We start from the raw sequence: 15,243 nt of genomic DNA on the forward strand, positions 1-15,243 counted from the left end.
TCAACCCTGTGAAACTAATCTTTTCCCATTGACTGCAATATATTGAGAAAAACATCAACCCTGCAACACTCACCTTTTCCCATCGACTGATAACATTTGACATTTTTTGCATAAACGTGCCAAGATGACGTTTTCCTATGACATCATGTCGATGTCAGCTTGGCTGATGAGCTCAACTCAAAACACCCAATGAGCGGAATAAAAAAAACAAGTGCATTTGATTCCAGCTTCATCACTGGCATTTTTCATGTTTTAGCCTGTTTTTTTGTAATATGTGAAGAAGTGATTATAATAATCAGTTACAATATATATTTCAGGTGACAATAGATGTGTTCGCAAATAAAATGTTCTCCCTCATTTCATAATTACCTTCATTTGAGTTCCGTTATCTAGCGTATTGGCATAAGTTATAATCAAAACATCATATGACCATATAATGTCAGACGACTTATTTCAATATAGCCTAGTCGTCTTTCACAAAATAGCTTATTGAACTGATATAACAAATACAAAAGTTTTGCATACTGTAATTCAATGAGGTAACAGTTACCAAGAAAATCATGCACTGTGTTGGGGCGGGGCAGAAATCAGTTAGTTGTAAGTGAACAACACATGGGCACTGACTGAGACAGCTTTCTGATGTCGCGGAGCGCTGAGAGGGAGGCAGCAGCCGATGGAGAAGGGTTGCCTGTCATGCTATAACAGTGTTTATGTACAAGGCAAGGTGGCATCTTCGTTTAGTCAATTAACCAGATATATGTTTGGTGATTTTCTCTTTGAAGAAGTCTTATTTGGCATCTAATTCGGGAGATGGCATTTAATCCATTCCTTCACCATTGTGTGCATTTTCATTTTGGCAATGTCAATACTGCCTATTTATCTTGGACCTGATATTTTCTGATGGACTCTATATGCATAAAATGACTACTTCTCCTTGAATCGACCATTCTGGAATAACACTAACCACATAGACGGGATGGGATCGTTTAATTCAAGCGGAGTTGACGCGTTCCCAGTTTTCAATTTAAATTCCTCATCAGAAAGTCCATATACTTTGGCTACTATAGCGAGTCTTGCAGCACTTGTAAGTTGTCTTATTTTGTTTACAGTGGTCGGTAACGTCCTGGTTGTAATTGCGGTGTTAACAAGCCGGGCACTGAAAGCACCCCAGAACCTGTTTTTGGTTTCCTTAGCCACAGCAGACATTCTGGTCGCCACTTTGGTGATGCCTTTTTCTCTGGCAAACGAACTTATGGGCTATTGGTATTTCGGGAAAGTTTGGTGTGGAATTTACCTTGCTTTAGATGTCTTATTTTGCACTTCGTCCATTGTCCATCTGTGTGCAATCAGTTTGGACCGTTACTGGTCCGTTACGCAAGCTGTTGAATACAATCTCAAACGGACTCCTAAGCGAGTGAAATGTATTATCGTCATTGTATGGCTTATATCTGCGATGATATCTTCTCCTCCGTTAATATCAATAGACAAGAACAATGATAACTCTCAGTACCCAGGATGTGAGCTGAACAATGACACTTGGTACATCCTTTCCTCTAGCATTGCGTCATTCTTTGCTCCTTGCCTAATCATGATATTAGTATACATTAGAATATACCAAGTGGCCAAGACAAGGACCAGGGGCATGTCGGAGAAAAAACATGGTCCTGGTGAACCTACAATGACTGAGAATGGGTTAAGCAAAGCCACCTCGTGCAAAATCAACGGGGACAAAGAGAACGGGCACTGGCAGTGCCCTTCCACACCCACCAGCATGAGGACAACAGGGGTCCAAGACGAGGTGGACCTGGAGGAGAGCTCCTCCTCAGAGGGCAAAGGTCACCCCAAACCTCAAGACCTGAACCATAAGAGGGCCAAGAGAGCCAGCCGGAAGAACAGCGCCATCTCCAAACACTCCAGCCGAATCTCCAGAGCCAGCAACAAATCCATGGACCTGTTCGCTTCCAGGAGGAAGAAGAGGAGGAGGAGCTCTGCGTCCAGGAAAAAGGTATCCCAGGCCAGGGAGAAGAGATTCACCTTTGTGCTGGCGGTGGTCATGGGAGTGTTTGTGGTGTGCTGGTTCCCATTCTTCTTCAGCTACTGCCTGCACGGAGTGTGCGGGGACCCCTGTAAGATCCCTGATCCCCTCTTTAAGTTCTTCTTCTGGATCGGTTACTGTAACAGCTCCCTCAACCCCGCCATCTACACTATCTTCAACCAGGATTTCCGGCGCGCCTTTCAGAAAATCCTTTGCAAGTCTTGGAAAAAATCCTTCTAGATATGTAATAACAAGAGGGACAAGCCAGGACTAAATATCCCTTGAGGTGACAATGTCAATAGCATAAATGTATGAAATTTACCATGGGAATATCAATGTGAAAGCAGACATTTTTTTAAATTTGGCCCATGGAACAATGCAATGTGCATACTGTACTTACAGTGGACAGACACATTGTCATGCTGTAACTCAATTGAGTCAGAGCATAATACTGAACTACGTCTTCATATCCCCTCACAGGCAACTCTCTAGTGCTTTTAACCTACTTGTTTCTCTTACCGGCCTTCATATTTTCCATCCACGTTTAGTGTGTGCTTAGTGGTTCCCAGAATTAGATGTACTGAAGTGTGTCGCAAGGCTTTAACTCAATGTCATGTTAGATATCCAGTACTCCTGAGTCCTTTACAAACAAAGTGACAGCAGGTAGCATTTCCAGGTTGATCATGCTAATGCAAAAAACACAGGGGAGCTAGCCTGGCGCATCTGCAGTTTAATCCAAAATACTGCATGTTTTCATGGGTAATGCTTTCCCTACGGATTACAAGTGGTTGAGGTGTTGAGGGGTGACTATACCTGGGCTGTCCAACCCTGTTTCTGGATAACTACCCCTTGCTTTGTTTTTTTTGCTCCAAGCCCAGTTGTAACTAACCTGATTCATTTTTTTTTTACCAACAAGCTAATTATTAGAATCAGGTGTGCTACAGTAGATTAGGGTTGAAGCGAAAATCTACATGATGGTAGCTCTCCAGGTACAGGGTTGGAGAGCCCTGCTCTATACATTTTAAAAATATGGGCTACGGTTGGACCTGTTATTAATACTTAATAGTAAGAAAGCCTCTTTATTTTTCACCTTGGATGCTGACTAATAAATATTTAAGAATAAAACATAGTGTTTATTTTAATACACTACCTCCCTTGTGGACTGTTTCTGTGTAATTATTTAGCATATTTAGTATTTTGTTTTGCAAGTGGTGCAGTTTCGTATGCTTAAAGTAGTGGGCTGTCATGCAAAATAAACGCTGAAGAAATATTATGTAAGCTCTATTGTAATGTTGGAGTTCTGACATATACACAGTGGAGCACTCTGACAAGGATGGACATGTGCTTTTGCTTGAGTGATTAAGGGATTTGGAGATAGTCTGCACTGCCACCACCAATCACTGTCCAAAGTGCACTCTCTAAGATGTCAGGCAACCCATTTGTCCCTCAGATGGTATTTCAAACAGGATATTTACGTTTTAAGCATGTCAAAGGAACAGCTCAAGGACAACCATGCATTTACACAGTCATTTTTATTTATAGACAATCATTTGGGCATTGTCAAATTATTTAAAATTCATGTCAAATATAGTTAGGGAATGCTAAAGGGTAAATTGTTAAAATAGCCCTGCAGAAGCTTCCTGGAAAAATATCATCTGTAGCTACTTAGCTGCCTAAATATTTTCTTCAATGGGAAGCAATTCCATTGTGGCAATCCTGATCAAGACCATCTATCACGTCCGAAATCCCACCCATCCCACTGACTGGCTTGGAGGTGTTCTCACCATGTCTGCGTACCGATTATCCACCCTTCTCCCAAAGTGTGCTCTTGCACACTTCCAGTCATGCAGTAGAATTTGGGAGAAGTGTGGAGAATTGGGATGCTACCTATGTTTCCCTTTATCAATCCACAACATTCAGATTAGTATCCTTTCACAAAGGGAATGAAACAAGAAAGTATTCAAGAGTATTGTGACACAGCCTGTTTGTTTTACTAAGTAGCCCCAAAGATCCCTGGTAAGTTTATTGGCAACACCTTCTGAATTTAACTGTGAAATTGATCAAAGCTGCAGTGATGGGTTCAACCAAAGGATTTGTCCTCCTGGCAAAGACTGGCCATGTCAGTACCAGGGTGTACAGTATGTGACCTTTTAGCACAAAAAGGTTTGGTGTCACTTGTGGCTGAGAGGAGATAAGCCAATATTCCCCACCGCCTCTTTCATCAGCGAGGTGAAACTGAATCCAACTAACTCTTGTTGTGGATCTTTACTCCATGTTAAACTGCTTCTGTGTTTGGGGTGCCAATGTAAATGCTCTTTGAAATGGTCTACATCTTTTGTGTTTGTTCCAGTTACCATATGCTGCGGATATAGTGTAATCGCACATGTCAACATGTGTAGACAGACGTTTCAAGGGTTGCTTTGTTTACTATCAGTAAAACAAAACAGTTACATAGATGATGTTGATATACTGTAGGCATTTTAAAGGAATTCTGTTAGCCCTTTAACATAATTTCCTTTGTAGATTTTCCATTTTGATCAGTCTAGCAGTGTGAGTGCAGTGGACACGTGGACTTTCTGTGTAAAGGATGGGTTTCCCCACATAACCACGAGGGAAGCTACTAGGCAACATGCCCATCTGTGATGCAGAGGACTGTTACAAGGGAGTACAACCAACAGCATGCACCCAGTTCAGTTCCTGTTTGATCTCTAATGCATTAGAAAACCTGCTTTGTCATTGCATCTCACTCTGTCAAATACAAAAGTGCCATTTAATGTTCCACTGGTGTCAGAGCTCAGAGTAAACAGTTATTCAATCGCTTGCTTTATAAAGGTCAGACAGATTTTTATTTCAACGCCACCCTGCAGGGTTCCTTTGGCTATTTATTGGCATATTTGGGTAGTACTAACATTGTGTCAAATAAAAAGGAGAAAGCACTTAAAACACGGGACCGAGACAGAGTGACTTAAATTATTTGTGATTCACCCTGAGTGAATTTGACATTACGAGACTTAGGACAAAGGTTCTATCAGTCACAGAATGTTACCATTATTTCAATTTAAATAGAAAAGTACAGACCTTTAATGATTAGATAAAGAGAATATGTCTTTCCAATCACATCATCAAATATATAAATTAATGTTCATTTGTTAAAGTAGCAATATGTAACTTTTTGGGCGACCTGACCAAATGCACATAGAAATGTGAGTTATAAATCTATCATTCTAATTCAAAGCAAGTCTAAGAACGGGTAGATCTGATGCATGTGCTCTATTTCTATGCTACCCATTCTTAAGTTTTGCTGAGTTTTGCTCACAGCGGTTTAGATGGTACAATGATTCTCTACACTGTACCATTTTATTTTGTCACATAAACTGAAATTAGGCTAACAATTAGAGTTTTAGCAACCAGGAAATGGCAAGCGATTTCTGCATTGTGCAGCTTAAAAAAGTGATATTTCCCTAAAATGACAAATACACTATATCCTATGGATAACTAAAAGGTTTAGCTCTGGATGAGTAAACTGATATATTTGTCTGGTCTCTGACACCCAAAGTCCGTAAACTCCTAGCTAGTTATCAATAAAATGTGGTAAGTTTGTAATTTTTGTGAAATACCCCTCCCATTGAGGTTTTTGTAGTACAAGACAAAAACAGCAACACACAATGAATGATCAAGGATTTGAGACTATAAGGTTCTACCTGCAAAATGCATAGTTTTGAGATGAAAAGTCCCAGATCTAAGAACTGTTTTGTGATGTCTTCCCCTTTCATGACTCAATAAGTATATGACCTTAAATACAATTATTTTTTATGCACAACCCAGCATTGTGTAATTGGATTGCAAATAGAACATTATAGGTCCAAGTTAAAAGGTGTTTGCGCAGACGGAACTTAGAGATTGTAAAAATAAATGTAGAGCGAAAACTGATTTACAACGGTTTAATATCCATAAACCACCGTCAACAGAACAATACAATAAATGGGTCCAACAAAACCCGGGTAAATACCAGCATACCGTGCATAAGCACTACAAGAAACAATTACCGACAAGGACATGAGTGGTAACAGAGGGTTAAATACACAACATGTAATGGAATTGGATCCAGGTGTGATGGAAGACAAGACAAAACCTATGGGAAATGAAAAGTGGATCAGCGATGGCTAGAAGGTTGGTGACTTCGACCGCTGAACGCCGCCCGAACAAGGAGAGGGTTCAACTTCGGCAGAAGTCGTGACATACAACCTGTAATTTAAATTGATTTTTATTTGGATTTCATGCAATGGACATCCACAAAATAGTTCAAATCGGTGAAGTGAAATGAAAAAAATAACTTGTTTAAAAAAATTCTACAAAATAAAAAAATGAAAAGTTGTGCGTGCATATGTATTCACCCCCTTTGCTATGAAGCCCCTAAATAAGACCTGGTGCAACCAATTACCTTCAGAAGTCACATAATTAGTTAAATAAAGTCCACCTGTGTGCAATCTATGTGTCACAATATCTGTCACATGATCTCAGTATACAGTGCCTTGCGAAAGTATTCGGCCCCCTTGAACTTTGCGACCTTTTGCCACATTTCAGGCTTCAAACATAAAGATATAAAACTGTATTTTTTTGTGAAGAATCAAACACAAGTGGGACACAATCATGAAGTGGAACGACATTTATTGGATATTTCAAACTTTTTTAACAAATCAAAAACTGAAAGATTGGGCGTGCAAAATTATTCAGCCCCCTTAAGTTAATACTTTGTAGCACCACCTTTTGCTGCGATTACAGCTGTAAGTTGCTTGGGCTATGTCTCTATCAGTTTTGCACATCGAGAGACTGACATTTTTTCCCATTCCTCCTTGCAAAACAGCTCGAGCTCAGTGAGGTTGGATGGAGAGCATTTGTGAACAGCAGTTTTCAGTTCTTTCCACAGATTCTCGATTGGATTCAGGTCTGGACTTTGACTTGGCCATTCTAACACATGGATATGTTTATTTTTGAACCATTCCATTGTAGATTTTGCTTTATGTTTTGGATCATTGTCTTGTTGGAAGACAAATCTCCGTCCCAGTCTCAGGTCTTTTGCAGACTCCATCAGGTTTTCTTCCAGAATGGTCCTGTATTTGGCTCCATCCATCTTCCCATCAATTTTAACCATCTTCCCTGTCCCTGCTGAAGAAAAGCAGGCCCAAACCATGATGCTGCCACCACCATGTTTGACAGTGGGGATGGTGTGTTCAGCTGTGTTGCTTTTACGCCAAACATAACGTTTTGCATTGTTGCCAAAAAGTTCAATTTTTGTTTCATCTGACCAGAGCACCTTCTTCCACATGTTTGGTGTGTCTCCCAGGTGGCTTGTGGAAAACTTTAAACAACACTTTTTATGGATATCTTTAAGAAATGGCTTTCTTCTTGCCACTCTTCCATAAAGGCCAGATTTGTGCAATATACGACTGATTGTTGTCCTATGGACAGAGTCTCCCACCTCAGCTGTAGATCTCTGCAGTTCATCCAGAGTGATCATGGGCCTCTTGGCTGCATCTCTGATTAGTCTTCTCCTTGTATGAGCTGAAAGTTTAGAGGGACGGCCAGGTCTTGGTAGATTTGCAGTGGTCTGATACTCCTTCAATTTCAATATTGTCGCTTGCACAGTGCTCCTTGGGATGTTTAAAGCTTGGGAAATCTTTTTGTAGCCAAATCCGGCTTCACAACAGTATCTCGGACCTGCCTGGTGTGTTCCTTGTTCTTCATGATGCTCTCTGCGCTTTTGACGGACCTCTGAGACTATCACAGTGCAGGTGCATTTATACGGAGACTTGATTACACACAGGTGGATTGTATTTATCATCATTAGTCATTTAGGTCAACATTGGATCATTCAGAGATCCTCACTGAACTTCTGGAGAGAGTTTGCTGCACTGAAAGTAAAGGGGCTGAATAATTTTGCACGCCCAATTTTTCAGTTTGTGATTTGTTCAAAAAGTTTGAAATATCCAATAAATGTCGTTCCACTTCATGATTGTGTCCCACTTGTTGTTGATTCTTCACAAAAAAATACAGTTTTATATCTTTATGTTTGAAGCCTGAAATGTGGCAAAAGGTCGCAAAGTTCAAGGGGGCCGAATACTTTCGCAAGGCACTGTATATACACCTGAAAGGCCCCAGAGTCTGCAACACCGCTAAGCAAGTGGCACCACCAAGCAAGCGGCACCATAAAGACCAAGGAGCTCTCCAAACAGGTCAGGGACAACGTTGTGGAGAAGTACAGATCAGGGTTGGGTTATAAAAAAATATCAGAAACTTTGAACATCCCACGAAGCACCATTAAATCCATTATTCAAATGTTTTAAGAATATGGCACCACAACAAACCTGCCAAGAGAGGGCCGCCCGCCAAAACCCACGGACCAGGCAAGGAAGGCATAAATCAGATGCAACAAAGAGACCAAAGATAATCCTGAAGGAGCTGCAAAGCTCCACAGTGAAGATTGAAGTATCTGTCCATAGGACCACTTTAAGTCGTACACTCCACAGAGCTGGGCTTTATGGAAGAGTGGACAGAAAAAAGCCATTGCTTAAAGAAAAAAATAAGAAGGTACTCTGGTCAGATGAGACTAAAATTGAGCTTTTTGGCCATCAAAGAAAACGCTATGTCTGACGCAAACCCAACACCTCTCATTACCCCAAGAACACCACCCCCACAGTGAAGCATGGTGGTGGCAGAATCATGCTGTGGGGATGTGGGAAACTGTTCAGAATTAAAGGAATGATGGATGGCACTAAATACAGGGAAATTCCTGAGGGAAACCTGTTTCAGTCTTCCAGAGATTTGAGACTGGGACGGAGGTTCACCTTCCAGCAGGACAATGGCCCACAGGATACTGCTAAAGTAACACTCGAGTGGTTTAAGGGGACACATTTAAATGTATTGTAATGGCCTAGTCAAAGCCCAGACCTCAATCCAATTGAGAATCTATGGTATGACTTAAAATTGCTGTACATCAGCGGGACCCATCCAACTTTTATTTATTATTTTTGATTTCACCTTTATTTAACCAGGTAGGCCAGTTGAGAACAACTTCTCATTTACAACTGCGACCTGGCCAAGATAAAGCAAAGCAGTGCGACAAAAACAACACAGAGGTACACATAAACAAACGTACAGTCAATAACACAAAATAAAAGAAAAATAGAAAAATCTATGTATAGTGTGTGCAAATGTGGAACAGTAGGGAGGTAGGTAGGTAATAAATAGGTCCTAGAGGCAAAAATAATTACAATTTAGCATTAATACTGGAGGGATAGATGTGCAGATGATGATGTAAGTAGAGATACTGTGGTCCAAAAGAGCAAGAGGGTAAGTAATAATATGGGGAGGAGGTAGTCGGGTGTGCTATTTACAGATTGGCTGTGTACAGGTACAGTGATCGGTAAGCTGCTCTGACAGCTGATGCTTAAAGTTAGAGAGGGAGATATAAGACTCCAGCTTCAGAGAATTTTGCAATTCGTTCCAGTCATTGGCTGCAGAGAACTGAAAGGAAAGGCAGACAAAGGAAGTGTTGGCTTTGAGGATGACCAGTGCAATATACCTGCTGGAGCGAGTGCTATGGGTGGGTGTTGCTATGGTGATCAGTGAGCTGAGATAAGGGAGGGCTTTACCTATCAAAGACTTATAGATGACCTGAAGCCAGTGGGTTTGGCGACGGATATGTAGTGAGGGCCATCCACCGAGAGCATACAGGTTGCAGTGGTGGGTAGTATATGGGGCTTTGGTGATAAAACAGATGGCACTGTGATAGACTACATCCAGTTTGCTGAGTGTTTGGGGGCTATTTTGTAAATGACATCGCCGAAGTCAAGGATCGGTAGGATAGTCAGTTTTACGAGGGTATGTTTGGCAGCATGAGTGAAGGAGGCTTTGTTGTGAAAAAGGAAGCCGATTCTAGATTTAATATTGGATTGGAGATTCTTAATGTGAGTCTGGAAAGAGAGTTTACAGTCTAACCAGACACCTAAATATTTATAGTTGTCCACATATTCTAGGTAACAACCATCCAAAGTAGTGATGCTAGTCGGGTGGGAGGGTGCGGGCAGCAATCGGTTGAAGAGCATGCACTTAGTTTTACTAGCATTTAAAAGCAGTTGGAGGCCACGGAAGGAGTGTTGTATGGTGTTGAAGCTCGTTTGGAGGTTTTTAGCACAGGGTCCAAAGAAGGGCCAGATACAGAATGGTGTCATCTGCGTAGAGGTGGATCAGAGAATCACCAGCAGCAAAAGCGACATCATTGATATATACAGAGAAAAGAGTCGGCCCGAGAATTGAACCCTGTGGATCCCCCAAAGAGACTGCCAGAGGTCCGGACAACAGGCCCTCCGATTTGACACACTAACTCTATCTGAGAGATAGTTGGTGAACCAGGCGAGGCAGTCATTTGAGAAGCCAAGGCCATTGAGTCTGTCGATGAGAATGCAGTGATTGACAGACTCTAAAGTCTTGGCCAGGTCGATGAAGACAGTTGCACAGTGCTGTCTTTTATCGATGGTGGTTATGATATTGTTTAGGACCTTGAGCGTGGCTAAGGTGCACACATGACAAGCTTTGAAACCAGATGGCATAGTGGAGAAGGTATGGTGGGATTCGGTGATCCAATTATTAACATGGCTTTCGAAGATTTTAGAAAGGCAGGGCAGGATGGATATAAACTCAGCAAAAAAAGAACTCAACTTTCTAGAGTTGTGCACTCAACTTTCTAGAGTTTTCCCCTTTAGTTAACACTATCCGTGTCTGATCGAATCAACGCAATATTAGCCACTTTCAATGCAACATACCGAACCAAAATGAACTATGCAAGAGATGTTGTTGTAGGTAGAACACATCGGATTAGTATTCTTTTGCATTGACACTTATGACTCAGCCCCTACTCTACACAGACTAGTACTGCATAACCAATCAGAACTGCAGTAGGCTGATATGCAAATAGACCATTGCCAAATATGGATTTGTGCCGTTCACTTTGAAGTGGACTGTAAAGCATGAGTGGTTGTGAGTAGGTGTGCTGCATGTAGCCACGTCTGCACATTTGCACGTCTGCACATTTGTTCATATTCTTTGCCTGTTAGTGAGTTATCAGCCCAGTTATAGATCATTTCTAGTCAGCAATAGGGGAGTGGTTGCTTCCTACGAAAGCACAAAACGTGTACATTTCTAGACATCTTTGAAAAGTGAGTTTGGGTAAAGAGCTTTTTTTGTCTTAAAGGGACAGTGTTGTATTTTGAGGAAGGCTTGAATAAGCTAAGTAGCCAATAGGCAGGGGGTAGCATACTTGATTCTCTCTAATCATGGTTTGGGAATAATAATGCATTTTATTTTGTAAAATGGTTTCTAGCACAAAACAACAACACAACATGTTCAGTCACCTCCTTGTCTGAAGGACAAGTGGATAAACAGGTTAAGGTCAAGCCCTGCATGTTTCTTTCAAAAGTCTCATGGAATGTAGGCCTACATTGAACACCACACATTGGCTGATACTGTAGGCTGAATGATAGAACAGCTATTTCTATGTTAGAATGTTATGGGATGCATTTTCTCGATTGTTTTTGATGGCAGGCCAATCTGGTAGGCCGGCATGATCAAGTAGCCACAGGAGCCTACTTGACCACTGTCTGAAACTGTAACTTAAAGTGGGTACAGCCTCAGTGTTCACAGGAAACACATGCTGGAAGTTGCACAGAATGTTCATGTTCAAGGTTACTCTCTGCAGACCTGACATTTGCTCAGTGCCAGTAAAAATGAGAGGGAACATTGATGACTAGAATACTGTCCAGAAGGACAAACAGAAACTTTCTGTCCAAAAATGATGCAGAAAAATTAATCCATGCTTTTGTCACTTCTAGGTTAGACTACTGCAATGCTCTACTTTCCGGCTACCCGGATAAAGCACTAAATAAACTTCAGTTAGTGCTAAATACGGCTGCTAGAATCCTGACTAGAACCCCCAAAAATTATCATATTACTCCAGTGCTAGCCTCCCTACACTGGCTTCCTGTCAAGGCAAGGGCTGATTTCAAGGTTTTACTGCTAACCGACAAAGCATTACATGGGCTTGCTCCTACCTATCTCTCTGATTTGGTCCTGCCGTACATACCTACACGTACGCTACGGTCACAAGACGCAGGCCTCCTAATTGTCCCTAGAATTTCTAAGCAAGCAGCTGGAGACAGGGCTTTCTCCTATAGAGCTCAATTTGTATGGAATGGTCTGCCTACCCATGTGAGAGACGCAAACTCGGTCTCAACCTTTAAGTCTTTACTGAAGACTCATCTCTTCAGTGGGTCATATGATTGAGTGTAGTCTGGCCCAGGAGAGTGAAGGTGAACGGAAAGGCTCTGGAGCAACAAATCGCCCTTGCTGTCTCTGCCTGGCCGGTTCCCCTCTTTCCACTGGGATTCTCTGCCTCTAACCCTATTACAGGGGCTGAGTCACTGGCTTACTAGGGCTCTTTCATACCGTCTTTAAGAGGGGTGCGTCACTTGAGTGGGTTGAGTCACTGATGTGATCTTCCTGTCTGGGTTGGCGCCCCCCCTTGGGTTGTGCCGTGGCGGAGATCTTTGTGGGCTATACTCGGCCTTGTCTCATGATGCTAAGTTGGTGGTTGAAGATATCCCTCTAGTGGTGTGGGGGCTGTGCTTTGGCAAAGTGGGTGGGGTTATATCCTTCCTGTTTGGCACTGTCCGGGGGTGTCACCAGATGGGGCCACAGTGTCTCCTGACCCCTCCTGCCTCAGCCTCCAGTATTTATGCTGCAGTAGTTTATGTGTCGGGGGGGCTAGGGTCAGTTTGTTATATCTGGAGTACTTCTCCTGTCCTATCCGGTGTCCTGTGTGAATTTAAGTATGCTCTCTCTAATTCTCTCTTTCTCTCTTTCTTTCTTTCTCTCTCTCGGAGGACCTGAGCCCTAGGACCATGCCTCAGGACTACCTGACATGACTCCTTGCTGTCCCCAGTCCACCTGGCCGTGCTGCTGCTCCAGTTTCAACTGTTCTGCCTGTGATTATTATTATTTGACCATGCTTGTCATTTATGAACATTTGAACATCTTGGCCATGTTCTGTTATAATCTCCACCCGGCACAGCCAGAAGAGAACTGGCCACCCCACATAGCCTGGTTCCTCTCTAGGTTTCTTCCTAGGTTTTGGTCTTTATAGAGAGTTTTTCCTAGCCACCGTGCTTCTACACCTGCATTGCTTGCTGTTTGGGGTTTTAGGCTGGGTTTCTGTACAGCACTTTGAGATATCAGCTGATGTACGAAGGGCTATATAAATAAATGTGATTTTATTTTATTTTATTTGACATCTCTGCAGCACTCTACCAATCAGGCCTTTATGGTAGAGTGGCCAGATGTAAGCCACCTCTCAGCCAAAAGACACATAAAGACTCTCAGTCCATGAGAAACAAGATTCTCTGGTCTGATGAAACCAAGAATAATCTCAAGCGTCCCGTCTGGAAGAAATCTGGCACCATCCCTACGGTGAAGCATGGTGGTGGTAGCCACTAGCCATATCTGCTCAGAGCAGAGAGGAGAATGGAGAGATGTCAGTGGCAGCGTTATAGATAACTCATCCAGAGCAGAAAGCTAACACTATGGTGCCCTGTCATCTAAGTAATTCAGCCACTTACTTTTAAACCAAATAACACAGGTGGAGAGTATAGCACATGTTAAACAGTTAAAAGATATGGAAACACCAAATCCTGTTTTCTTGACTGGCTCAATCAGCTCTGGAACTATGGCAAGGTTCATGACGTAAATTAATGACAGGTGAAGTGAACGCGGCCTGCTTTATCTCCTAACGTGTTGCACAAGTTGACTGCAGGTATTTACTGAAAAAGTAGCTAGAGATATTCAAATATATTAAAGAAATAGTTTCAACAACATTGAAAACCCTCCAGTGGGTATTTCCAAATACCCCGGTATATAGTATACAAGGTATACCTCCAGTTGTCTAGAAAGGAATTAATCCTAAACTCTTTTTAGACGTCTTAAGAAAACTCCACCAAAGTGCAAATGAGGAATAGTTCCACTTGAACTTGACTAAGCTCATTGTGCGATATCGGGCCATTTCCCAATGTAATGTAATGCGAGGGATATCAAGGGGCTAACAAGGTTTTATCAGACTTGGATCACAAGCTACATTTTCTTTGGGTGTAGTTGAGACTCATGTCTTGATAAGTCATTGGATGAGAAGATCAAGCCTTGGCTCACTGCAGAAAGAAACAATTACATTAGAGTGCCTAAGACCTGATGATAGCTAGCTCTCCAAGAACTGGATAGTCATTCTAAAGAGGGGAAGGTATCGCAGATAGTATTGTGGTCGTTTCAGTCACTCCTCATTACAGTGAGTGAAAAGTCCTCCATGAGCACTGTCTCCTTCAGGCATGTTTCCTCATCGACCCACTGTCTGCTTCTATTATAAACGAGTCAATAGTTGAGGTATGAGCAGTGTTCAATACCACTAGATGAACCGCCTGCAGGAGTGCAGCCACAACACTACAGAATGTCATTAATATCAATACTGGAAAATATAAAACCATCCACATTCATAAAATCGTCACATTCAAAATCTGATCTCACACACACACACACACACACACACACACACACACACACACACACTAATATTATAGGCTTCCGCTTCAATTCTTTAGTTTTCTCCAGGGACAAATCCTGGAGGGAAATGGTTGGCTTCTTGGCTCGATCATTTGTGAAAGGGAGCTAACTGGATGCATACAGAGGTTGTGGCTCTTCTTCACATTCCACTGGGTTCCTTTTACAGACAGCAGTCAGGCCTAGTGGGGAATGAGAAATGTGGCAGTAACCAGTAGGTAGCTAGAGCAATCCCAGGTGGGTTATTCCAGCCGTTGAGCCCTTCAGCGAAACTCTTCAACTGAAATTGCCTCCAAACTATCCATCTGAATAAAATGTATAAAGTTGAGCCTTGCTTTGGCAAAATGTCCACGAGTTTCAACCTTTCTTTGATGCCCCAAAGCCAGGATTTTCAAAGCTTTTAAGGAATGTGCTAACTCTCCATAGAGTGTCTCTGCAAAGACATAAGTAGAGGGGGAGGTACATGAAAACATTGCGATCTCGGGTAACATCACCAATAAGTACTTTTGCCAATCAGTACAATTTCATGCCTATGTGTTACTCTCATACATGTG

General features: G+C 42.1%; 1 protein-coding gene across 2 annotated transcripts; it reads left to right on the forward strand.

Annotated features, from left to right (window-relative positions):
* The first annotated feature begins 887 nt into the window (after nucleotides 1-887).
* Nucleotides 888-2,403, forward strand: LOC139417188 (alpha-2 adrenergic receptor-like). Of its 2 annotated transcripts, XM_071166433.1 has the most exons (2): nucleotides 888-1,712; nucleotides 1,785-2,403. In XM_071166433.1, exons 1-2 carry the CDS (start codon nucleotides 977-979, stop codon nucleotides 2,273-2,275), a joined length of 1,227 nt encoding a protein of 408 aa, XP_071022534.1. In that variant the 5' UTR covers nucleotides 888-976; the 3' UTR covers nucleotides 2,276-2,403. The 2 variants fall into 2 exon arrangements, with proteins under 2 accessions (XP_071022534.1, XP_071022533.1); XM_071166432.1 differs by having other exon boundaries at nucleotides 888-2,403.
* Nucleotides 2,404-15,243: the final 12,840 nt, after the last annotated feature.

The sequence above is a fragment of the Oncorhynchus clarkii genome, chromosome 9, assembly GCF_045791955.1.
Source record: "Oncorhynchus clarkii lewisi isolate Uvic-CL-2024 chromosome 9, UVic_Ocla_1.0, whole genome shotgun sequence".
In the NCBI taxonomy this organism is placed as follows: domain Eukaryota; kingdom Metazoa; phylum Chordata; class Actinopteri; order Salmoniformes; family Salmonidae; genus Oncorhynchus; species Oncorhynchus clarkii.